The 25,662-nt window shown below is 42.1% G+C and overlaps 2 protein-coding genes across 4 annotated transcripts; one reads left to right on the plus strand and one right to left on the minus strand.

The window, feature by feature from the left end:
* Positions 1 to 170: 170 nt before the first annotated feature.
* On the plus strand, positions 171 to 12,477 carry LOC143106402 (triacylglycerol hydrolase DDHD2-like). The gene is made up of 16 exons (XM_076270675.1): positions 171 to 259; positions 1,034 to 1,094; positions 1,683 to 1,824; positions 2,126 to 2,316; positions 3,099 to 3,188; positions 3,493 to 3,607; positions 3,809 to 3,898; positions 4,088 to 4,229; positions 5,668 to 5,876; positions 8,508 to 8,575; positions 8,961 to 9,131; positions 9,898 to 10,053; positions 10,331 to 10,430; positions 10,716 to 10,859; positions 11,325 to 11,481; positions 11,641 to 12,477. Exons 1-16 carry the CDS (start codon positions 171 to 173, stop codon positions 11,720 to 11,722), a joined length of 2,007 nt encoding a protein of 668 aa, XP_076126790.1. The 3' UTR covers positions 11,723 to 12,477.
* A 578-nt stretch (positions 12,478 to 13,055) lies between these two features.
* LOC143106757 (tripartite motif-containing protein 16-like) lies at positions 13,056 to 20,481 on the minus strand. 3 transcript variants are annotated; one of them, XM_076271224.1, is made up of 7 exons: positions 19,669 to 20,479; positions 17,653 to 17,748; positions 17,218 to 17,451; positions 15,676 to 15,835; positions 14,944 to 14,997; positions 14,569 to 14,625; positions 13,056 to 14,352 (listed from the first exon to the last, which is right to left on the minus strand). In XM_076271224.1, the coding sequence occupies exons 1-7, from the start codon at positions 20,353 to 20,355 to the stop codon at positions 13,841 to 13,843; spliced, it is 1,800 nt and encodes a 599-aa protein (XP_076127339.1). In that variant the 5' UTR covers positions 20,356 to 20,479; the 3' UTR covers positions 13,056 to 13,840. The 3 variants fall into 3 exon arrangements, 1 of the variants encoding a protein (XP_076127339.1); XR_012983732.1 differs by lacking the exon at positions 13,056 to 14,352 and adding an exon at positions 15,192 to 15,464 and having other exon boundaries at positions 14,597 to 14,625; positions 19,669 to 20,481; XR_012983733.1 differs by lacking the exon at positions 13,056 to 14,352 and adding an exon at positions 15,192 to 15,447 and having other exon boundaries at positions 14,597 to 14,625; positions 19,669 to 20,480.
* Between the last annotated feature and the right edge of the window lie 5,181 nt (positions 20,482 to 25,662).

A 25,662-nucleotide genomic window follows, 5' to 3' on the forward strand; every position in this document is an offset into this window, starting at 1 on the left:
CATGCTTCAAGACGTCCACCATTGTCTCTGTGCCAAAGGCCGCTACAGTGTCCTGTCTAAATGACTACAGCCCAATCGCTCTCACATCAATAGCAATGAAGTGCTTTGAGAGGCTGGTTTTGTCGCATATAAAAAAAAGTCCATCAACATAACAGCTGACCCTCACCAGTATGCCTACAGGTGGAACCGCTCCACAGCTGATGCCATCGCTGCTGTGGTTCACCAGTCCCTCACACACCTGGAGAACAAGGACTCCTATGTGAGGCTGCTCTTCTTGGACTTTAGTTCTGCATACACAATCATCCCACAGACACTGGTGAACAAACTGGCAGCACTTGGTCTAGCTCCATCACTCTGCAACTGGATTTTGGACTTTCTGACCAACAGATCTCAGTCTGTATAGGTTACAACAACACATCATCCATCATACATCATCCTCAACATTGGCTTCCCCCAGGGCTGCGTCCTTAGCCCGCTGCTCTACACACTGCACATGACTGCAAAGTTCAGTATGACAGCAACGTCATAGTGAAGTTCGCAGACGACACTGCAGTGGTGGGGCTCATCACCAAAGGGAATGAGTCAGCATACAGGCAGGAGGTGGATGGAGCTGTGAGGAGAACAACCTCGTCCTGAACACCACCAAGACCAAGGAGACCCACCCCCCCCACGCCCTCCTCTCTGCATCGACGGTGCAGCTGTGGAGAGGGTACCCAGCATACCTTAGAGTACACATCTCCAACACCTGGCGTCATAACACATTGACCACCTTCAAAAAAGCACATCAACACCTTTATTTCCTGAGCAAGCTGAAGAAGGCAGGGCTGGATATCAACTGTGGTATGGCAGCTGCACAGTGTCAGAGAAGGAGATGCTGCAGAGGGTGGTAAGTTTTGCACAACGGACCATCGGATGCAACCTACCAGCCCTCTCAGACATTTACACAAGCCGATGCAGGGGCAGAGCGACCTGCATCATGAGAGACTCCACCCACTCTGCACACAGACTGTTTTCCCACCTCCCCTTTTGGCAGAAGGCTGTGTAGCATCCGGGCAAGGACCAGCAGGCTGAAGAACAGCTTCTACCCGGATGCGGTCAGGCTGATAAACTCCTCCACACCGCCATGCCTTTGAGTCCTCTCAAGAAATACCACTGCACTTTACTTTACTTACTTGCTGCTATTCAGAAACACTATGACGTGTTGTTTTTTAAAATTGTTTTTAGTAGGATAAAGCTTATGAATATTTTTTTAAAATGTATTTGTTAATCACTAGTTGATTGGCACCGAGACCTGAGTCCTTATTTCGTTCTCCACATGCTCCCATGTTGTGAGAATGACAAATAAAGTATCTATCTATCTATTTAACACCCGAACATTTCGCTGAATATTGTCTATTAGTGCGGATGAATTTGGTCCAAATATATTTGTCAAAATCTTAATTAGACATCTCTTCTTCACTCTGTCACAGCAAAAAAAAGAACATAGCCTACAAAGCAAATTCACCGCAAGTTTGTCTGTTAGTTTGCCGTGTTAGCTAATCTTCAGGGATCTAAACAGACTATTTTAACAAATTCTTATAACTTCTGTGTTTATGTTTGTGCTTTAGGGATCACTAGACCTATAATGAGCTGACCTGTCCTCACATTTTGTAAGGACATTTTGGATGTGACACCTCTGTCAGTGTATTATGGACCAAGGTTCGGTTGTTTCCTATGAACCAGTCCAACCTCACTGGCTCTACTATGATAATGTGGACAGTGATGGTCTGTGGGTGCCTTTCAGCCAGTACGACTCAAACAATCTCAATGATGCTTTCAACAGAGGTGAGTGTCAAAGAGCTATTAGTTACATTTTTGTTCTGAATGCTTTAACAGACTAATTGTTGAAGTACAATTTCTGAAACTATTATCACTTAGAGCTATAGTCAATCCATTTATCAAGATTGCAAAACTGAAAGTGCAGTCAACTGCTTTACCCTCAGTTTGCAATTCAATAACACTACACTCTTTTGCTAGTTGTCTTCCAATGTTGACATATATTAACATAAAGCTAAGATAAAGTGTTGTATAAATGGAATGTTTTGTTGTTATTGTTGTTGGTTCCTCTCTCTCTCTTCGTATGCAGTGACAGAGGGGCAAGAGGAAGTTGTGGCCACTGAAGGGGCTCACTATGACGTCCTGCTAACGGAGCGAATCCGACGGGCAGCCTACTGGAAGGAAGAGCCTACCTCGGTCCGCCGAGGCACGTGGTTCTATAAGGGCGCCAATGACCACCACTACATACCATACCCAGAGTCCTTCAGTGAGCGCCTGGAGGTATATTACTGGATCTGCACCTTGCTATTTGAATTCCATTATTCAGCTCTATGTCTCGGGTTGGTCTGTTCAAAGACACTATGCACTGTTTCATGCAATCATTGCCTATGGACCTTTTTCAGTCGGCTAAATTTAACTTATTGCACTAACGCAGGGATTTTTAGTTTGTAACTTTTTTTTATTTGTTCATTTGTTTGTTTATGTCTTAATGTCTGTATAGGTACACTGGCGAGTCACGCCGCTCCGTCTGGCATCTTGTTTTTCACTTTTTTTTTTATTATTTGTTAATCGTTTATCTCTTGATGTCTCTGTGCATTTTGGGTTGCACTCTGTGCATAGAAAAAGTGCTATATAAATAAAGACTTACTTACTTACTTACTTAACCTTGCCCACTGCGGTCCTATGTTTTTTTTTGTTAATATGAAAACTAATTGTTGACATTTGATATTGATATTATTATTATTTGAATTACTATTATGCTTAATTTGGTCTTTTCAACTTTATTTGAAACTATTATTTTCAACTAATGTAGTGTCTATAGCCTACTATAAGTCACTTTGAACAAAAGTGTCTGCTGAATACTATAAGCATACACAGGCCAGTGCCAGGCCACACTGGCTATGTCTATGCATTTAGAATTGGAGAGGATATCCTGATGTCAATTGATGATTAGTTGTTGCTCTTGAAATCATGCAACTTGAAATCATGCATCTTTTGCAAAATATTTCCAAAGCGAAATTGGTCTCCAAAATTGATCTCTCACTGTCGTGCATTTGTAATAGCTGGCATTTATGGAGGCTATGCTGCAAGACCAGTGGAGGAAGACTGTGGAGCTTCCAACTGGTGAGGTAGTAATTCTTCATAACCCCAAGGTGAGATATGCATTCATGTGTGTGTGTGTGTGTGTGACATAAGCGATACCCATGTACCCATGAGTGTCAATGAACAAGCTGTATTTTATCTCTGAAAATATTTTCATTCTTTCTGTAAGAAATGTGAATAGCTGATTCAAATAAAGAATTCAAATGTGTGTGTGTGTGTGTGTGCACGCGTGCGTGGGCGTCTGTGTATAAGAATGTGAGGAGGACATTAGACAAAACAAAATGATCTTTATTGATTCAGTGTGAGAAAAGTCCTTATTTCCATACTGAAGATCCATCTTTGTCTATGCTATAGCTTGCCACACCATTGCCTTCAGTGACATCAATAGATGACTGGGCTTCCACTGATCATAAAAATGCTTGTTCAGTGAAAAGGGGAATAGAAAACACTGGTGCTGAGATTCCTCAGGGTGAGCATCCACGTCCATGTGCAGTTTATACCCTTATGTAGTTTCGTTATCTTTGGTGATATATGTATGAGGTAATTCAAAACAATTCTGTCTTAGTCTGCATTTGTCTTGTTTAAATCTGTGTGTGGGTGTGTGTGTGTGTTGCATGTGTACACACACGTGTGCATGCATTTGTGTGTCGGGGTGTGTCTGTGTGTGCAGGACAGCCTGAGACGGTTGATCACCTGGTGTTTATGGTGCATGGGATTGGGCCTACATGTGATTTTCGCTTTCGAACCATCATCTCATGTGGTATGTGTAGCCTTCATCGAAAAAGCTGTGTGTACTGTATGTGCGTGTAAGCTGCTCTCTGAGTCTGTTTATGTCTTTGTGTGGGTCTGACTTGTGGTGAGTGTGTGTGTGTGTTCTGGGCTTTCACCACCTTAACTCTTCTTTACCCACTCCATCTCCACACAATTTCCATCCCGCACGGTGCTTCAGCAAGTAGCTTTCGTCATGCGGCACGGGAGCTGGTGGAGACCCACTGCAAGGCGGCGCGTGCCGAGGGCCGGGTGGGCCGGGTGGAGTTCCTGCCAGTCGACTGGCACACCCCTCTCCATGGCAACGCCACGGGAGTGGACAAGTAAGACCCTGAGGCACTGGGATACTGGGAGGCACAAGGTCCCTTTTAGCTATAGGCTAGCTATAGGCTTCACTTCACTTCCAGTATGACAGATGAAGTTCACACCTTGGTATAAGAAATAAGCTATTTAATATAAAACAGTCATTCAGGAAAGTACATGCTGCTAAGCATGTGTGCTATATAATATAATATAATATAATATAATATAATATAATATAACATAATATAATATAATATAATATAATATAATATAATATTATATAATATAATATAATATAATATAATACCTGGATTCTTCCTCTATGGAGAATACTGTTAATATGTGCAGAATTAATTTTGCCATTGTTTTCCTGAGATCAGATTCAAGGTCTTCCCTGCAAAAAAGACATGCCTGGATGGCAGTATATGTTGCTCAAAACCTGTTTACATCATTCAAGATGCCCATGCTGTAGGCACTAATGCTCCTCCACACCGTCATAGATGTTAAGTTTCGAACTGAGCGCTAAAACAAGTTGGATAGTTTGGATACTTGGATAGGCCCTCTCCTCATTAGCCCAAATGAGTCCATGATTTCCAAAAGGAATGGCAAATTTTGATTGGTCTAACCACAGGACCTTTTTCCATGTCACCTCAGTCCATTTTAGGCCCAGATAAGACCCTGCTATTTTCTGTATCATGTCAATACAATTTTGGATGTGTTGGCTATTACAATTTTGGCTGCAGTTTTTGAATTGAGTATCAAACTGTGCACATAGACACTGGTTATCAGATGTTTTCCTGAGCCCATACAATGAAACAGGTCTGGTGTTGATGCCGTGCACTCTGAGGTCCAAAAGACAACGGCCATCCAATATGTTTTTCAGCTGTTTCCCTTGTTTGCAAGGATTTCTCTGGATTCTCTGAATGTTTTAATAATATTATGTCCTGTAGATGATGAACTCCCTAAATACTTCACAATTTCATGTTAAGAAGCTTTCATTTTCTAAGAATGTTTCATTATTTGTGCACACAGGTTTACACAGTGATGAATACCCCTACATCTTTACTTCTAAGAGACCCTGCTTCTCTGGGATGCCCTTTTTCATACCCAATCATGTTACCATTTATCCCAATTAGTTGTGAAACATTCCTCCTTTTGTTTTCTTTATCATTACACAACTTTTCCAGCATTTTGTTACCCCCATCCCAACTTTTTTTGAAACATGTTGCTGTCAAATCAAATTTATCAAATTCAAATACATCAAATTCAAAATGAACATATTTTTTCTGTGAAATAGTCATATTTGTCATTTTCAACATCTGATATGTTGTCTGTGTCCTCTTTGCAACTAAATATGAGTTTAAGAGATTTCCAGATTATTGCATTCTGTTTTTATTCACATTTTACACAACGTCCCACATTTTTTCTATTTTTGGGGTTGTATAATATATTTCCTAGGGTCATCCAACGCATCAGCCTGCCTAGCATCGAGCGGCTCCGAACCTTTACCAATGAAACATTACTGGACCTGTTCTTCTACAGCAGCCCCACCTACTGCCAGATCATCCTTGACACCGTGGCAACGGAGCTCAACCGCCTCCATGGCCTCTTCTGTTCTCGTCACCCTGACTTCCAGGGCCAGGTGTCTCTATTGGGCCACAGTCTAGGTATGTATCCATCTCCCAGTGTGGACCATATATCACGTGTTTACACTTATTTTAATATGTTGTGATATACTACTGCATACAGCATAATGCAAGGAGGAAAGTGTATCCCAGAGGCAAGAATTTTTTTTTGCTAATTTGTCTCATATTACATAATTTGGCACTGCTTATGTAGAGCCTGCATTTACAGGGCAGAAGTGCATTTCCGGAGGAATATTCAGTAGCTTAGAATATTAAGAGGCTGTTGTTTCAAGATGTGGAATCTGGCAAACTTAGAGCTATCAACAACTGTGTGTAAGTATAGCTAAAGAAACTTGCACAACAAATACTTTGTGGGATTGGAAAGGAAAATTGCATAGGCTAATGTAAGATCACATGCTTACTCTCATATTTGAACACTTTGCCTGTGTAGCGTCTGCGGAACCGCTCCATTGCGTGTTGATTTTAATTTCAGCGCCCACGTTGAATAGTCATAGTCAACGTTATCATGTTTTATACATTCAACCTCACTGCTTTTTCTCTGAATAATTTCTGTGCGATGGGTTGGGTGAGTTATGCCTAACTAAACAAAATTATCACCAGCCGCCACTGGTTATAACATATGCTCATCAGAGGCAGACAGAGTACACAGCTTCATTACTTGAGTAAAAGTACAGATACCCTTTGCTAAATTTTACTCAAGTACAAGTAAAAGTACAACAGTCAGATGTCTACTTAAGTAAAAGTACTGAAGTACTTGTTTTTAAACGTACTTGAGTATCAAGAGTACAAAAGTAGCCTACATTTTTTAAATATTGCATTACTACTGCCACAGTGCTTACATTTATGTATAGAAATGTCCTACATGGAGTTATGGAAAATGTTAATGTTAATACCTTGGAGAATGTAAAAGGAATTGAAAGTAAAATCAAGTCATTTTTATCTTTTTACCATTTTGCCAGGGATGGGCAGTATTTCTAATACATGTATATAAAATACGTATTTCAAATACAAAATACTATTTTGTAATTGAAACACTTGAAGCGAAAACTATCATTAACTTGTTCAGAAAATTGAAATAGTCTGGCGAGGTGGGGCCACAGGTTGGCACATTCCCGGGATGGACCTGCTGCGTCTTCATCCATTGTTTCATCCATGGTTTAGTCTCTTATCTAAATCTGACCATGGAGTTGACTTTGGCGGAAAGCTGAAGGTGATTGCTGATAGGCTGTCCCAATCAGTGGCGCCTGCACAATCCAATCACGTTTGAGAGGAAAACAACAAATTGAAGGTTTCCGAGATTTTTCTTTTTTCCTTTTTTTTAGAAGAAGTAACGGGTACTCACGGTTATGGATAGAAATGTAGTGGAGTAAAGAGTACAATATTTGCCTCTCAAATGTACTTGAGTAAAGTCATGAGTACTCCCCAAAAATGATACTCGAGTAAAGTACAGATCCCTCAAAATTGTACTCAAGTACTGTACTCAAGTAAATGTACACCGTAACTGTCCGGCTCTGATGCTCATGTAACTGTTTCTGATGTATAGTTGCAACACTGTAAAACCTAGGAAGTTAACTTAACTCAAATTATTTGAGGAAACCGGATGCCTTGAACCATTTGAGTTTGGTAACTCGTTTAAAATAAGTGTAAATAAGTCATTCAACTAAGTTATGAGTACATGTGTATTTTGTGTTGGGATAACTTACAGGAGTCAAGTAAACTATACTAATTTTATTCACCTAATTTCAACTCGAGTGAAATATTTGCTTTCCACTCATTTCAATTAAGTAATTTTTTCCTTTTTTTTAGAAGAAGTAACGGGTACTCACGGTTATGGATAGAAATGTAGTGGAGTAAAGAGTACAATATTTGCCTCTCAAATGTACTTGAGTAAAGTCATGAGTACTCCCCAAAAATGATACTCGAGTAAAGTACAGATCCCTCAAAATTGTACTCAAGTACTGTACTCAAGTAAATGTACACCGTTACTGTCCGGCCCTGATGCTCATGTAACTGTTTCTGATGTATAGTTGCAATTATGATAGCTAAACACTATCCTATAGTTATTATGTGCTCATGTGGCTGTTACGTGTTGCAGAAAACAAGGTCATTGGTTTGTGCGGTATTGTAATGTGTTATAATGAGTTGATTGTAATTAGGTTAGCTCACACTAGGGGGAGCTATCTAGGACGGCTGCTTGCAGGGTCTCCCTAGGGTTGTGGCTTTGTCTTTGCCAGGCAGCATGGTCCTGTTCAAGTCTCTGTAGGTTGGTTTTGGTTTGAGCTGGAAGAGGACACATAAATCATTGCAGTGATCTGGCCCATTATGTTTCTGTATTATATTACAAGACCAAGTTCCTGTAATATCAGTACTAAATGGAATATACTGTATATTAGTCCAGTCAAGTCAAGTCATGTTTATTGATAAAGCATTTAAAACAAAGAGAAGTTGAAACAGAGTGGTGTGTAATCCATGTGCCAACCCATAACACAACCCAGACATTATACTGCAAAAATTAAACACAATGAAACAGAATGTATAAAAGTAAGACATTAAAAAACAAACAACAACAACAACAACAAAACCCAACTCTGCCCTTCATGCTGTGTCTCGATTGGTTGATGATGGCCTGACTTCCCATCTGTCCTCTCATAGGCTCTCTCATTCTGTTTGACCTTCTGACTAACCAGGTGATTGGCTCAGGCCATCCTCAGTCCCCTGAGGTAAGACACTATGATGGAAAAGTGCAACATACTGTATTTACATATTCACACAACCTCATACTAATAGTAGCAGGAAGGTTGGGAAGGGATTGAGTGTTAAAGTAAATCAATAGACGAGTGACTCTAGAGATTCTTTATATTACACTATATTTTGAGTATAGGCTACTAAAACGTCCCAGCTTTTGGTAAATCACTATTATTTATCTCCTTTAGCTTATGTCTTTATTTCTACTGGGTTTTTTTTTTTCTTGCCTCACTTGCAATATCCTATGTTTTTCTCAAGCGTTGGTTCTTGCACTCTCTGATTCCAAATGTACTCATTCATATGCATACAATTTATTACACAACATACACAGACCTTATGCTTATGCCCTGTGACTTCCAGGACCTTGGCAGAGGTGCGACAGCCATTTTGGCTCCTAGTCCCCAGAGTAGTGGCCTGAGTGCAACAGTTAGCAGTGTGTCATCAGACGGAAACCAGCCCACCAAGTTCCACCGCATGCGTTTGATCAGCAGCAGTGTGGACAATGACAGTTACGACATAGGGGTTGGCCAGGTACAACAAGCTGAGTTTCTTTTTAAAAATGTTTCCATTGCTTACTCTTTAATTGTTCATATGACAATGTATATATATGCATATGTATCCCTTTTCTTCCCATTGTTTAAAAAATGTCAAGGCTACACTAAATATTAGAAATATTATTTACATATTATTTACAAGCACATACAGAACATGATGAAAGTATTCTCCCATGAACACATACAAATGGGGCGGTGGTAGCAGAATGGCTAATGAGGTGGGCTAGCATACAGTAGCCAGAAAAGTTGTGGCTTAATTTCCCAACTGCCACCTTTTTGCCTTTGAGGAAGCCACTTAAAGGTGCTCTAAGCGATGTTGGGCAATGTCACTTCTGCTGACTTTCAAACAAAATAGAGAGCTAGCTCGCTACTCCCTCTCCCTCCCTCCCGTGACATTGAAACTCTCCTAAACACACATCTCGTCGGTTATTGGCTGGAACACTGTTTGTTATGTTTCCTCGGTGCAGGTTGCACCAGTTTTTTTTTTTTGCCATTTGTGGAGCCTGGGCTGTTTTCAGAGACCACATTTTTTTACAGTGTGTTTAGGGGACAGGCAGCTAGCAGATAGTGAGGAGATTTTTGCTGTATGTGACAAAAACATTTTAGCCTAAAAAACATGTGACATCACTTAGAGTACCTTTAACCCCAAGTTGCTCTGGGGAGAATAATTGGCATAAAAATGTGTGTGTGTGCGCGTGTGTGTGTGTTTGTGTGTGTGATATGTCTGTTTTGATATTGTTCAGGTTTCCATCCGATATCCTCAGCTCTCCTTTAACCCCTACATGCTCTTTGCTTTGGGCTCCCCTATCGGGATGTTCCTGACTGTCCGGGGTCTCAGGCACATTGACCCTGACTATTCCTTACCCACCTGCAAGGGCTTCTACAACATCTATCATCCTGTAAGTGTATCATGGAAACATACACACACACACACACACATGCACGCACATACACATATCTCATAGAAGTTTTACTCACAAACACACACATACACACAGAGAGAGAGAGAGAGAGAGAGAGAGACACTGGACTTTCTCTCCTACACTGATGCCTCAAAACATCCAGAGGAAGTTAAATTACATGTACTTTCTCTCTCTCCCTCTCTCTCTTACTCTCTCTCTCACACATGTGCACAGTGTTTTTGAAAACTATTTTCCATTTGTTCTCTCCTGGTAGCTGGACCCAGTGGCATACCGTATCGAGCCTCTGATCGAACCCAACACATTCATGCCACCTGTCCTCATTCCACACATCACTACTAAGAGGATAAACCTGAGTGAGCTACTCTCTCTCTTATTTTTCTTTTTTCTGTCTAGTTCATTTTCATTTCACTTGGTGTTAGTGCAATCAATTGTCCAGTCAATTAAAAAACAAAAAATGTCTGTGCTCATATCCATATCCAAAAAGTCTAAAAAAATTGGTAGCATCATCTTTCACCTTCCAACTCCCACACCTCCCAACCGACCCCGATTCCTATCCAGACTCACTCATACAGCCAATGTACAGCCACTTGTATAATGTACTTAATGATCATCTCTATACCTTTGTGTTTGTGCTGGAGACTTTGGGCAGAGTGTGGCTCGCCTGACCACAGACCTGCAGCACAAGATGACTTCTGTACTTCTCTATGCCTGGCAGTACCTCAGCCGCAGACCCAGTGGCAGGAAACTGAGCATACAAAGTTCATCAGCTTCACAGCAACAAGGTTAGCATGGTGGAGTACCAGTGTCTAGCTAATGTGACATCAACTGACAGTGTGTGAGGGAGGGGGGGAAATTTTGTGCAGAAAATGCTGGTAATAGTACATGTTGTTATTGTTGTAGCTATTGTTTAATGTAGGCCTACTTGTACCAATAAGTAGGAATGTACATCATGGAATGTATGAGGCATTTTCCGTAAATACAGTGAGCATGTGAACATAAGGGTTGTACTTGCAGGTGAAATATAGTCAAGTGGCGTTAAGTCACAGGCAAAGGGTAAATAGTGCATTATATTTGGATAAACATCCCATGTCTTGAAAGAGTAGGCAGAGCTAATGTGAAATAAACTGGCAAAAAATAGACAAAAACCCTGGGTGTTTTTACCAGTGATGATTGTATCAACTGAAGCAGTTACAAACCATCTTTGAAAAGCATCACCTGACGGGTCTCTTGTCATAATTTTTTTCCAGTAGAGTCCAGCACAGTCCCAACCCAGTCGGAGAGGACCAATGGCATCAGTACTGGGATGCTGAACGGGGGGCGAAGGATTGACTATGTCCTCCAACAAACGACCATGGAGAGCATCAATGAATACCTGTTTGCCATCCAGAGTCACTTGTGTTACTGGTGAGAAGTGTGTGTGTGTGTGTGTGTGTGTGTGTGTGTGTGTGTGTGTGTGTGTGTGTGTGTGTGTGTGTGTGTGTGTGTGTGTGTGTGTGTGTGTGTGTGTGTATGTCTTGTGCATAAGAGCAGCTCTTATGGTTGCTCATATTCTTCCTCCCTTAGGGAGTCAGAGGACACCGTTCTGCTACTCCTGAAGGAAATCTATGAGGAGTCTGATATTGTGTTTGAAGACCTGCTATCATAGAAACAATTAAAGTTGCTTGTCTCATATACCAATCCTTGAGGAGATTGTAATGTGCCTTGTAGTAAATAACATTATTGTTGTTTCCAGTTCAAACAAACACACACACACACACACACACACACACACACACACACACACACAAATAAATATCATTAATAATGCAATCAATCAGCTTATGAATCACACAAGGCAGTAGGAAGTATCACAGATCATTATGACTCCAATCCCTGTTGGCTTGTAGCGTGGAAAATCCAGACCCTGATAATCTAGAAAGATTAAGAGTCTGGCAAAGAGCAATGTAATGGCCTAACTCGAGGGGCGTGCATTTAAAATCTCACTGCACGCAATTGGATAACACTAGACCATGTTTACTGTGAATGATTTCGGACTTCGACGCAATGGGATAACACTACGACCAATGTGTACTGTACTCCAACGTTGCAGCGCTGTCTTCATCAGTTTAGCTGGTTCCCAGGAATGTTGGGGAAAAAGTAACGTGCATCATTGCTCTTTGCCAGAGTGTCTCGCAGCTTTTGTGGGGGTAAAAAAGTCTCTGAAAAGTGGTGCCGTGAAGCAAGAAGACGAGTTTAAGAGTATAGATAAGTCTTGCTCCCTTTTAGACTGGTAATGATTATGCTATCTGCATCTAAATGTGCTGTGGCTGTGTGAGACAACATACTATATGAAATCAAGTGTTGGGAATATTTTACTGTTAAATGTGACCTACCCTGGGCTCGATGACGGAAATTGAAGAGTTTGGCCAGCTAAACTTCCTTTCATCAGTTCTTTGTCCGACATTCATATGAAAAAGTTTGGGCATCCATGTTAAAGTTGACTAAAAAGAGAAATAAAAAATCATCTTTTGGAAATTGATCTTAATGCCTAAATTAAAAAAAAAATGTAAAAATCCAACCTTTAAGGACTCCAATTTTCTTTGTGAATGAATAATGTAATAATGTATTTTATAATGTATAAAATCCCTTGGCCTTTGGAATTAAAATAGCCCCACATCATCACATACCCTTCACCATACCTAGAGTTTAGCATGGTTTTATTTCAGTTATCCTAATAGCTGGTTTGATTTGCATTGCCATTGAGAGGTGATCTTATAGAAAGTACCCCATACCAATCTCTAGGTATGGTGAAGGGTGTGATGATGTGGGGCTATTTTAATTCCAAAGGCCAAGGGAACTTTATCAGGATGAATAGTATCCTGGATCCATGAAATAACTGGCCCAGCTGTCCCTACATATGTGTGGTGTACTCTATGTGAGATGATCAGGTGATGTGTTTGTGGGTGTGTTCAGATGATCGAGTGCAGGGGCATCACTAGACCGGGCAAAGCACATTTAATTTGAATTTGAAATCATTTATTTCTAAAAATGTGGATTAAAAATACATACAAATTTACTATTGAAATTACATGCAAAAAACATTGCAATAATTGTGACAAAATATGTATTATAATTTAGATGAAATGTTACAAAACAGGTATGATTTTTAATGTCACTGATGGAATGCTCTAGCATGGAAATCTAGACGCACCCTAGCAGCAGCAAATGTAATGCTCAGAATTTAGTTCAAATCTACAAGATTCCAGATATGTGTATTGTGTGTGTATGCGTGTGTTGATGTGCTACCTGAAATTAATTTGTACATGTCATTTGGATTTTTTTGTCGATTCTCAACAATCGTTACCCATCTCATCAAGTTTTGTGAAAAATGTTGGTTTTATCACAGACCTTCCATCAGACATATGCAATAATAATTGTGTAAACGCCTGGAATCGCGGGGGAAGGGAAGAAGGGGTGATATGCAGCAGATGAGGGAGAGCAAAGGATTGTGGGAGAGGGATAGAGAATATGAAACGCCAGACTCAACAATGAATTTCTCACACAGTGGCTCAGGTGTGGTGTAGTGATATAATACAGGAAGTGTTCCAGCAGAGTTCCAGAGGTGCAGATGATGTAATAGCTGCTGAGGAGTTCCAGAGAAGTGTGAATTACCTGACCTCTGTCTGTTGCTGTACCCAACAGATCAAAGATTTTCAGGCCCAGTGGCATTCTTAACATGTAGGTGATGTGTGAGATGCATGTTAACAGCATCTATATATCTGAGTCACAACAGCTTTACTGATGATGTATAGTCAACGTAAAAACCAGGGTAGAGTGCATGAGTGAATGTGGTCTGGACCCTGTGTAGGAGGGTCATTGTGTGAGAGATGCTGTAAAAGGCCAGAGTTCCTGCCCTGTGATCCACATACACTCCTATTCTGGAGCTGACCACTAGAGGGAGTTTAGTCTCTTTCTTATTGTGCCGGAAAAATGGGCTGGAGCTGGAGGCGCACAGACTCCAGGACTGGTCATTATATCCAAACACACACTCACCACCCCCTCCTTTCCTGCTGATGCTTTTATATGAGACTGCTATATAAACCACATTCCCACTCCACTCAACCTCCCAGTAGCAGCGTCCAGACACACCCTCTCTACACAGCACCTGACAATACCCATCAAATCTCTCTGGATGATCAGGATACTGCAGTTCATCTCCCCTTTCCACCCTCCTGTTCCCAGACAGATGGAGGTATCTGAATGCTGTGTTTGGATCCAGTGTGAACTGACAGGAGTCTGATGAAGGAGAAGGTAGAACAAACTTAGATATGTATTTCAATTAGGTGTGTGTGTGTGTGTGTGTGTGTGTGTGTGTGTGTGTGTGTGTGTGTGTGTGTGTGTGTGTGTGAGAAAGAGAGAGAGAGAGAGAGAGAGAGAGATTCCACAAAGACTTAAATGAATGACTATGTGTGTACATATTTGTCTCTGTGTTTGTAGACCAGACCAACTTACACTTTAAGAACTCCTCTCTGGTTACTGGCTCAGTAAAAACAGTCTGGACTTTGTACACTGAAAAAGAAAAAAATGCATTATAATTAACCAAACTTAAGAAGTGTACTGCATATAATTACAGTACATGCTGCTCATTTTAAATCTCATAAGTAGACATCAAAATAAAGAAAGCCTGGTGCGTGTGTGTGGTGTGTGCTTTGCATGATGTATGTGTGACGTGTTGATTCAATATTTGAGATTTCTAATGTCTATTCAAACCTTCAAACTTGTGTGTTTCAGTGTCGATTCAAAAGATTGAAAGTGGGTGTGGATATGTTTGAGTAAGTGTGTGTGTGAGTGTGTGTGTGTGTGTGTTTTAAGACCAGACCAACTTACACTTTAACTCCTCTCTGGTTACGGACTCAGTAAAAACAGCCTGGGCATCAGAGACTGAGAAAGAAAAAAAAGTATGATAACTAACCAAACTAAGCAGTAAGAAGTGTATATAATACTGCATATAAATCCTATTTACAGTACATCTCATCAGTATACTTTCAAATACAGACTGATGATATGCCTCTTATGTATGAGTATGATATGAGTCATACATTATATGAGTCTCCAGCTGATTAAATATCAAACACCTTCAAACTCAGACTGAAAAGTGATGATGGAGGCGCACTCATTCAAGTGTCACTGATCTCCCTTAGGATGGGAAGAGCATGTCTAGAAGACCGGATCTGGGTGCTGGTGGTCTAGTGGTTGGTGATCTGAGCTTCCAAATGGGACACCTAAAGGTTGTGTTTGGTCCCAGGGGGCTGCCACCATTGTGTCTCTGAGCAGGGCACCTAACCCCAAGTTGCTCCAGTAGTTCTTGTAGTTAGTTCACTATAGGTCACTCTGAATAACAGTGACAACTAAATGACGATTCATTTTAATGAAATGTAAAAATGTAAACCATGGTATGAATATCACTATGCACACAGAATAGAAGCAGGCTTCAATCAATTATTTTTTATCGTTTCTCAGAGTGCTGGACCAAACGTAACTCAGTAACAAAAAAAAGGAGAAAAGTCCACACTTCGCATCATTTCATTATTTTATTTAGCAAATATCTATATAACCAACCTGCTGCAGAGATCTTCATGACTTCCTGCTTGAAGAAATCCTCCAGCTGCCCCTTCAGTGTGGAGACAGATTTCTTCACGGCCTCAAAAGACAGAATTTGGCTGGCATAGATGCTGGATAAGTCTTTAGAATGAGGTTGAGGGCTGACTGGCTGAAAATTCTACAATTGAGAGAGAGAGAGAAAGAGAGATCTTGGTCCATAATTATTATTTTAATGGCTTACTGTAGCATTGTATACACTATTACAAACTACTACATACTATTGTTAGTTAGATTTAATAAGCATCATTTCATGCAGGTGTCCTTGCTCTGACAAATTTTGAAGACGTCTGATCTAATGCTTATCTGAGGTTCTACAGTGCCTATAAAAAGTATTCACCCCCTTGGATATTTCCCCTTTTACTGTCCCCTTTAATAATTTACAAACATTCCCTCTTTAATGGCAAAGTGAAAGCAGATTTCTACAAAGTAATGTTGATTAATTAAAAAATATAATGCAAAATAAGTGACTGCATAAATATTCACCCCCCTTTAAGTCAGCATTTAGTAGATTAAACGCAATTAAAGCATGGCGTCTGTATGGATAGGTCTCAGTAGGCTTGCACATCTGGATACTGCAATACTTTGCCAATGTTTCTTAACAAAACTGCTCAAGCTCTGTCAAGGTTGGAAGGGGATCGGGTGTGAACAGCCCTTTTCAAGTTCAGCCACAGATTTTTCTATGGGATTGAGGTCTGGGCTTTGACTCGGTCACTCACTCTAGAACATTGTTGTCTATAAATCATTTCTGTGTAGTTTTCACTGTATGCTTTGGCTCATTGTCTTGCTGGAGAGTAAATCTTCTCCCAAGTTGTAGTTGTCTTGCAGACTGGATCAGATTGTCCTCCAGGATTTCCATATATTTTGTTGAATTCATTTTATTCTTTCTTCACCTTTACAAGCCTTCCATGACCTGCTGTCGAGAAGTATCCCCACAGCATGGTGCTAGCACCACCATACTTCATTAGGGATGGTGCGTTTGTGGTGATGTGCAGTGTTTGGTGTCTGCCAAACATAGCAACTCCTTCAGAGTTCAAGTGCATTGGTGGCCTCCCCCACCAGTATTCTCAATGAACGGTCCCTCAGTTTGTGGTAACAGCCTGCTCTAGGCAGATTTGCACATTTGCCATATTCCTTACATTCCTTAATGATGGATGTTCAGTGACTTGATTTTTTTTGTGTTCATCCCCTCACTTACGCTTTTCAATAACCTTTCTCTGAGTTTGGAGTGTTCTTGTGTCTTTATGGTGGAATTATAACCAGGAATACTGATTGACCAGTGCCTGGACCTTCCAGACACAGGTAACTTTATATTACAATACACATTCACTGCACTCAGGCAATCTTCATTTCACTTAATTAAATTGATCAAGATTACATTTATAAGAGCAGTAAAATGGCCAATATCCAAGGGGGTGAATACTTCTAATTGGGACTGTATATTGCAGAGCTTTGGCACTGAATGCAAGAACATTCAACTGAAAACAATCCATCTACAGTTACCTGGAGGAAATGGATGTGGTCCTCTGTGTGTGAAAGCTGCTCCAGCTCAGCATCTCTCATCTTTAGCTCAGCAATCTGCTGCTCCAGGTGCTTCAGGAGTCCTTTGGTACATCTCACATCAGCCTTCTCCTGAGCTCTGATCATCTTTGTCATCTCAGAGCGCCTTCTCTCAATGGAGCGGATCATCTCAGTGAAGATCCTCTCACTGTCCTCCACTGCTGTCTGTGCAGCGCTCTGTTAGGAGACACACAAAGTAGGGTCCATCTAAACCAGTCCACTCACTCTGCTCTTCTACACAGCCTGCTAACCAGTGTGTCTCAGAGGAAGTGGAAAATGGTTCTGCATTACAGTCTCCTCTCTGGCTGACTGGGTGAGACCCTGATTGAGCTCTGACATGGCGGCCAGCTGCTGTCCTCTCCTGTGGTCAGTACTCACCTTGAGAGTCTCCACAGCCTTCCTCAGCTCCTGCAGCTCCTTCTCTCTCTCCAGGATTCTCTGCTGGAGTCTCCTCTTGTTCTCCCCCAACTCCTTCTAAATTACACAGTCATAATACATAGTATTATACAGATCATAAATTACAGTTATAATTCCACTGTGCCTTCCAGCTGTTGCCATCAGGCCAGAGACTTGCAGTCCCAGTAGCCAAGAAAAATGGCTACAAGCGATCCATCAGCTGTGACCATCTATTTTAAGTATCTCCTTTTAGAAGCGAACTGGACTGATTACTTTTCTCATATTTATTTATATGTATTTATTCCGTATAATGTAATTTGTGTTGTGTTTTAGGTCACTGCTGAAGACAAATTTCCATTTTGTGTAAGTCTATGGACAATAAAGTAGTAGTAAAGTGTAAGACTGCACATTAGTACATAGTGTTTATACTGTATATTCAATAGTAATTTAACCCTAATATGAAATTTAGATGTAGAACTTTAATCATTAAGAAACCCATTTATTTGCATGATCTGTGGAAACCACTGAGAAAACAGTGTCTTTATTGGGACTTTCTATTCTATTCTATCTATTGGGAGAGATAGCCTACCGCGTCTTCTGTTACCTGTCAACTGTGATCAGTAAGTCAATAATAATAACTGGTAGTTCAGCACACTATTCTGTACAGCTCTGTTGACAAATGTTACCATGTCAAAATGTCCAAAACAGTTTCAAGGTTTGCAAATGAATATTTACAGAAATAAATAAATAATTATTATAATTAATTAAATTATTTCCCTGTTTGTCTGGTGCAGAATATTGGTAATCAGTTTCAAAGAGCAAAATATGATCCACCTGATAATAACAAGAAGTTAAGCACCAGTCTGCCATGGTCTCAACTTAGGGTGGCTTTCCCACTGATATAAGCAGATGTCTTTGTCTCATGTGCATGCAGGTACCAATTAACTCACCTACCAAAAACCATGCATGATACCCTTCAAACAGAAGAGACAACTAATTACACCATCAACAACATCATGTCCAACGGGCAGGAATCTAAAACAAATGTCATTTTCAACATAATTTGCATTTTACACAACGTCCCAACTTTTCTGATTTGGGGTTGTATAATACTAGTGCAGTGCCTGTTCAAACATGCATAGCTCAATTACATGCCCTCAGGTAGGCCTGCTTTAAATATAGGATGATAGGGAAAAACATAATTCCAATTAAGCATTCAATAATAAATGCTGCATATTACTATATAATACATTATAATAAATGTGCAGTGAGCAGAATTTAAGCAGGGTGACATGTTTTGGATATCGAAATGACTATAAGCCTAACGGTAGTTTTGAATTAAGGATATATATTTAGCCTATTGAATAACTTGATGATAGGCAAACCATTTTGTGGAATGATGCATCATCATATGAAATTTGCAACGATGGTAGCCAATAGCCTAGTGACATCACGCTTGCCACTTGTCTGTAGCCATGCTTTGTAGTCGTTCTTTTCAGGTGTGGCCTTCTGAAACGTCCTTAAATTCGGGACCATTATCGATCGTTTCAAAAGTCAGTCCAAAGTGTATTTCTCCACAATTAATAGAGACAGTAGAGGCAGTCCTCTCATAGGAATTCAACAATGGCTGGACGCAGGTGTGAAGCAACCTGAATGTTTAATTGCAAAAATAGGTGATGCCAGTCACTAAACAAAGGTCGCGCACAAACAACAGCTGTCTGTCTTGACTGACAAACCAGTAATCTTCGCAAAGTGCAAGCCAAACTAAAGGGTTTAAATAGGGTAGCCTACACAAGTGCAAAAGCAAGTGAATTTCTCCTGACGAGTGCCACTGAAGTCACTGAGGTGCCACTCAAAGTTACACAAATGCAGACTCTGAGTTTGACAAATTGACAATCCACTAGGAAGCTTGTTCTCAAATTCGCTATGCTGTAGCCTATGACCGAACACACTCCTAATATGTAGGCTACGCAAATACCTCCGGTCCTTATCCCTTACCTGTTTCTCCGCCCTCTCTGCTGCAGCTGAGACCGTGTCATGACCTTTGTGTTCACCCACCATGCAGAGAAAACAAACACATCTCTGATCTGTGCGACAAAATACTTCCAGGAGCTTCTGGTGTTGACAGCAGATCTTCTCCTGTAGCTGACCTGTGACATCAACCACGTTGTGTCTTTTTCCTGTGATTAGCTCATCATGGCGTTGGAGATGAGTCTCACAGTACGACACCAAACACACCAGGCAAGACTTGACTGCTTTGAGTTTTCTCCCGGTACAGCTGTCACACTCCACATCGCCAGGTCCAGCAAAACTCTGAGGAGAAGCAGCATCTTGGATTCTGGTCTTCCTGAACTGTTCCACGACCTCAGCAAAAATGTTATTTTTATTTAATACAGGTCTCGGAGTGAAAGTCTGTCTGCATTGTGGGCAGCTGTAAACTCTCTTCTGATCTTCCTGATCCCAGCAGTCCTTAATGCAGCTCGTGCAGTAATTGTGTCCACAGTTAAGAGTCACTGGATCCTTCAGTAAATCCAAACAAATCGGACAGGTAAAAAGGTCCTGGTTACTTGCAATTGTCTCTGCCATTCTTCCTAAGTACGACAAACACTTCAAGAACCTCTGAAGTAACTTTTTACTTTCAGTTTCTTTTCCTCTGAATTTGGTGTCTCCAAGACTTCCTGGCATATGGCACTGCCACGTCTGGTAAAGGGCAGGAGGAGTGGCCTGGATCACGAGTGTGTGATTGACATTTAATTATTTTAATTTGAAATACTTTATTTTTCTCATTTAAACTAAATAATAAAGGTCCGTGTAGTGTACCTTCTGTTCATTTGATTTTCAAGGTTGAAACAGTGATCAAAAAACGGATTTGAAGACCTTTACCTAAAACAGGACTTCCCAGAGAAAAATAAAACACAAATATTGAAGCATTTTGTGGAAAAAATAATCCAATATACAATGAAGGTTTGAATTTCAATATTGTAAATTTCAATTAGTCATTATTCAAGTTAAAAATGAAAACCCAGGCACGCGAGGCTACCACGCAGTCCACATAGGCCTACTTCATGCTGACAGCATTTTTTTTTGCCATTGCCCGAATGGATAATTGTTCATCAAAGGGAGCAAGATGGTGGGATTAAGGTTGCGTGCACCCTTCAAAGAAAGAGGGGAAATGTCACTGAAAGGACAATCGACATCATGCATTTATTAGGCTGTTTTGTAGGTATAGGCTTGGCTTAACAACAGTTTAAACTGCAAAAACAATTGTAACGTCGGTGCGTTTGACTCGTTGTATCGGACTCCCATAATGCCATATGTGTGAATGTTGGAATGTGTAATATCAGTTTTAGTAGGCCTAGTTGTATTTGCATTTACCTTGTGGTGTGTGTTAGCATGTCCTTCGTTGTACCTCATGTGTTTATTCCTGTGTGCTGTATGTGACTACCCGTTCGTGTATTGTGCATGTATCTTGTGTGTTCTATGATGTTTTGACCTGTGTTCCCCGCTCCAGGGCCCACTTCCCCGAAAGCATCTTAAGCCTAAGAGCGTCGTAAAGTCCCTCTTACGAACGTCTTAAGATTTGCCGACTGTTTCCCGAAACCATCGTAGCTTAAGAGCGTCGTGAAAACACTCGTAGATCTACGAGTGCTCCAGAGTACTCGTTACCGGCTAAGAGCGTCTTAACAGTACTTCTCACTGAGGTCACCAACAGGACATACAGAGGAATTACAACTTAGAATACATAATCCAATTTACGTTCCCATTCTTTATTGTGTTTACCTGTGATGAATCAGATTTTAGCGTGCAAAATAGCCTACATTTAATGGTCATAATAATGTGATGAAAAGCGGACAAAAATGCAATCAAGTTATGAAACGAGATGTTGCCAGAATAGTTTGACATTATCTTTGCTAAGTGAATATTTTATTATGCCTATGAGGTAAAAAGCAGAGAAAGCAACATGTGGTTTAGTCTGTAGCTTACTGCATCAAAATCTAAGCCTACACATTTCCTCTCTTTCTTACTCAACGTCTTTCTTATCTTCAAACGTGTTCTTAAGTGGCACCGCGAAAAATTATTGCATGGTGCAACAATCTAATCTTAAAATAATTACAATTATTTATGTCTCTGTGTGGTATATAACCTACTTGGGATGCTTACATGCAGATGTCAAAGTGTTTCTATTTTCGTATTGATGTGAATTAATGTGTAGATCCGAAGTTTAAATGGTAGGCCTATAGCTGTGACGTGCAGTCACCTGACATCACCGTCAAATAGATAGATATTTCAGAACTATTAACGTGGACAGCTCCCCTTAAGAGTATCTTAAGAGCAGTGCACGCGCGTTCACGCTACGAGCATGTTCGGGAAACAGTCGGAAAAAACAAACGAACGATCGTAAGATGAATCGTAGAAAACCCTCTTAAGAGCGTGTCTCCGTCGTTATTGGGGAAGTTGGCCCTGACCCAATAAATGTTGGCCTACTGATTTAAACCTTGTCGCCTCAGTTGTTACAATATAATATATGAAGCTTCCCTAGGCCTAATCACCCCCCCCCCCCCATACAAGGACAGTTCTCGAATCTTTCTCCATTACTATTCTCCTTTAATACAGGCAATGATAGGCTAGTCGCGCATACAGAACAAGGAGCCCAAATACCAGGGCCCAGTTTCCCGATAACGACGGAGACACGCTCTTACGAGGGTTTTCTACGATTCATCTTACGATCGTTCGTTTGGTTTTTCCGACTGTTTCCCGAACATGCACTGCTCTTAAGATGCTCTTAAGGGGAGCTGTCCACGTTAATAGTTCTGAAATATCCTCTGATTTGACGGTGATGTCAGGTGACTGCACGTCACAGGTACAGGTAGTCGGCCGTAATGTTCTGCTTCCCGGCTTTATGTCTGATGTTGAACCTAAACGGTTGGAGTGCCAAGTACCATCGTGTCACCCTAGCATTCCGGTCCTTCATTGACTGGAACCAGGTCAAGGCCCGATGATCTGTGTCTAGATCAAACTCCCTTCCGAGCAGGTAATAGCGCAGGCTGTCCAGGGCCCATTTCATGGCCAAGCACTCCTTTTCTATTGTCGAATATCTGGTTTCCCGTGGCAGCATCTTTCGACTTAGGTACAGCACAGGTCTCTCCTCTCCAGGTTCTCCTTGTGCCAACACAGCTCCGAGGCCAACAGCAGAGGCATCTACCTGGACCAGGAAGCGTTTGGTGAAATCCGGACTCTGCAAGACAGGTGAAGAGCACAAGCGAGTCTTCAGTGTGTCAAATGCTTGTTCACAGTCCTTAGTCCATTGCACTGGATTTTTGGCTGCCTTGGTCGTGAGATCTGTGAGGGGGGCTGCTATGGTTGCAAAATCCGGAATAAATCGTCTATACCAGCCTACCAGGCCTAGGAAGGACCTGACCTGTTTCTTCGTGTGAGGCCGAGGACTGTTGCGGATGGCCTCCAGCTTGTCTACCTGTGGTCGGATCTGGCCTCCACCTAGATGGTATCCCAGGTACTGCGCCTCACTCCTAGCCCAGTCGCACTTCCGCTGGTTCAAACTCAACCCGGCATCATGGATTTGGCCTAGCACACGTTGCAGATGTTGGAGGTGATTGGCCCATGTGTTGCTATAGATCACCACATCCTCAAGATAAGCGGCACAGCAGTCCTCACATCCTTGAAGGACGCGGTCCATTAGCCGCTGGAAGGTGGCAGGAGCTCCATGAAGTCCAAAGGGCATTACAGTAAACTGGTATAGGCCCACAGGAGTCTGAAAAGCGGTGTACTCACGGGACTTCTCCTCCAGAGGCACTTGCCAATACCCTTTACAGAGGTCTAGGGTGGTGATAAACCTGGCACGGCCAATCCTCTCAATCAGGTCATCTATCCTAGGCATGGGATAGGCGTCAAACCTTGATACGGCGTTGAGTTTGCGGAAATCCATGCAGACCCGGAGCGTCCCGTCTTTTTTGGGCACAATGACCACAGGGCTGCACCATTCACTGCTTGATGCCTCGATGACTCCAAGCTTTTTCATGGTCTCCACCTCCTCCCTCAGCGGCTCGAGCAGCCTCTCAGGAATGCGGTAGGGTCTTTGTCGGATGGGTGTTGACTCCTTCAAGTGTATAACATGCTGCCGCACCGTTGTCTTCCCTGGCCTTTCCTGGAACAGGCCCGGGTACCTCAAGATCAATTGCTGCAGGTCGACTCGCTGGTCCTTGTTCAGGTGCCCTAGGTCCACAGGACTCTGGCCTTGCCAGGCTCTCAGGTCGCAGGGGCCTTCATCTTCCTCCACATTCCTCACCATCAATGCCTTGGCTGGACTCTCTTGCCGCTCCTTCCATTCCTTGATCAGGTTGACGTGGTAAGTTTGCTTCTGCTTGCCACGGTCAGGATGGAGGATTTCGTAAGTGACCGGTCCCATCTTCCGGGTGATGGTATATGGCCCCTGCCATTTCGCTAGCAGTTTACTTGCTGAGGAGGGCAGGAGTAACAGGACCTTTTGACCCGGCTGGTACTCTCGACATCGAGCGTGTTCGTCATACCAGCGTTTCTGATTGTGCTGAGCCTTCTTCAGGTTATTCTGTGCCTCCTCACGGTACTGCTCTAGCCGATCCCGCATCTGCAAAACATACTGCACCACTCCCATGATACCTGGACTGCTGCTGGTGGGCGTCTCCCAGCTTCTCTTCAAGAGGTCCAGTGGACCCTGTACCGACCACCCATACAGCAGCTCAAATGGGGAAAACCCAGTTGAAGCCTGTGGCACCTCCCGATATGCAAAGAGTAAAAATGGCAACCACTTATCCCAATCTTTCCCAGTATCACTGACAAATTTGCGCAGCATGTTTTTCAGGGTTTGATTAAATCGTTCTACCAAACCATCGGTTTGTGGGTGATATGGTGTTGTTCGGATAGCAGTGATGCCCAGCTGATGATGGAGCTGTTTCATTAGGCGCGATGTGAAATTTGTCCCCTGGTCGGTGAGGATTTCCTCCGGGAATCCTACCCTGGAGAAGAGCTGGACCAGTGCGCTAATGATCTTTGGTGTGGTAATGGAGCGCAAGGGGAAGGCCTCCGGATACCTGGTGGCATAGTCACAGATAACCAGTATATACTGGTACCCTGACTGACTCTTCTCCAAGGGGCCCACAATATCCATGCCAATGCGCTGGAATGGAGTTGTGATGACCGGCAGAGGATACAGTGGGGCTCTGTCAGATTTACGGACAACACTAGTCTGTTGGCATGTGGGGCAGGTGTTGCAGAATGTCAGGACGTCAGTGTACATGGAGGGCCAGTAAAAACGTGAGCTGATTCTCTGGTAAGTTTTCTGATGCGCTAAGTGCCCGGCCCAAGGAATGGTGTGTGCCAGCTCTAACACCATAAGTCTACAACTCTTGGGTACTACCAGTCGCTGTTTCTCCCCATCCCTTACGTACAGCACCCCACCCTCTATACTCAGCTCCTCCCCACAATGGTTAACAGGACTAACCTCCCCTGCCCTTTTGATTTTAGCAAACAATGGTAATAATGTTTTGTCTTCTGCTTGGAGATTTGCTATGTCCTCTGGTATCTCCAGGTTTGGTACTTTAAGGTCCGTTACCTCTGGCTCTACAAGGGGTCTCCCTAGGTATTTCTCCACTCGCCGTTGGAGGCGTGGTTTTCTTGGGCCTTTGGTTCCACCATCCAGCAGACTATCACAGAAGTCTGGGAGTGGCTGTAAACCAGCTTTCGCTTGGGCCTGTGTAAGCACGGCACCAGTCACATGGTTGGGAACAGGTTCAGTCAAATCACATGGCAACAACAACAAATCATGTAATATAGGCATATCTCTTCCCAGTATCATGTCTACTGGCAAATCAGCAACCACCCCAACATTCAACAGATACATTTGATCATTCACAGTCACAGTAACCTCTGCAATAGGATACCACTTTTGATCCCCATGTACACATTGTATTGGTGTGGTGTGGCTATATACAACACTGC

The sequence above is a fragment of the Alosa pseudoharengus genome, unplaced genomic scaffold (assembly GCF_046254945.1).
Source record: "Alosa pseudoharengus isolate Yale_2024_CS ecotype anadromous, Long Island Sound unplaced genomic scaffold, YU_APseudo_1.1 YU_APseudo_1.1_scf_6, whole genome shotgun sequence".
Lineage (NCBI taxonomy): Eukaryota > Metazoa > Chordata > Actinopteri > Clupeiformes > Clupeidae > Alosa > Alosa pseudoharengus.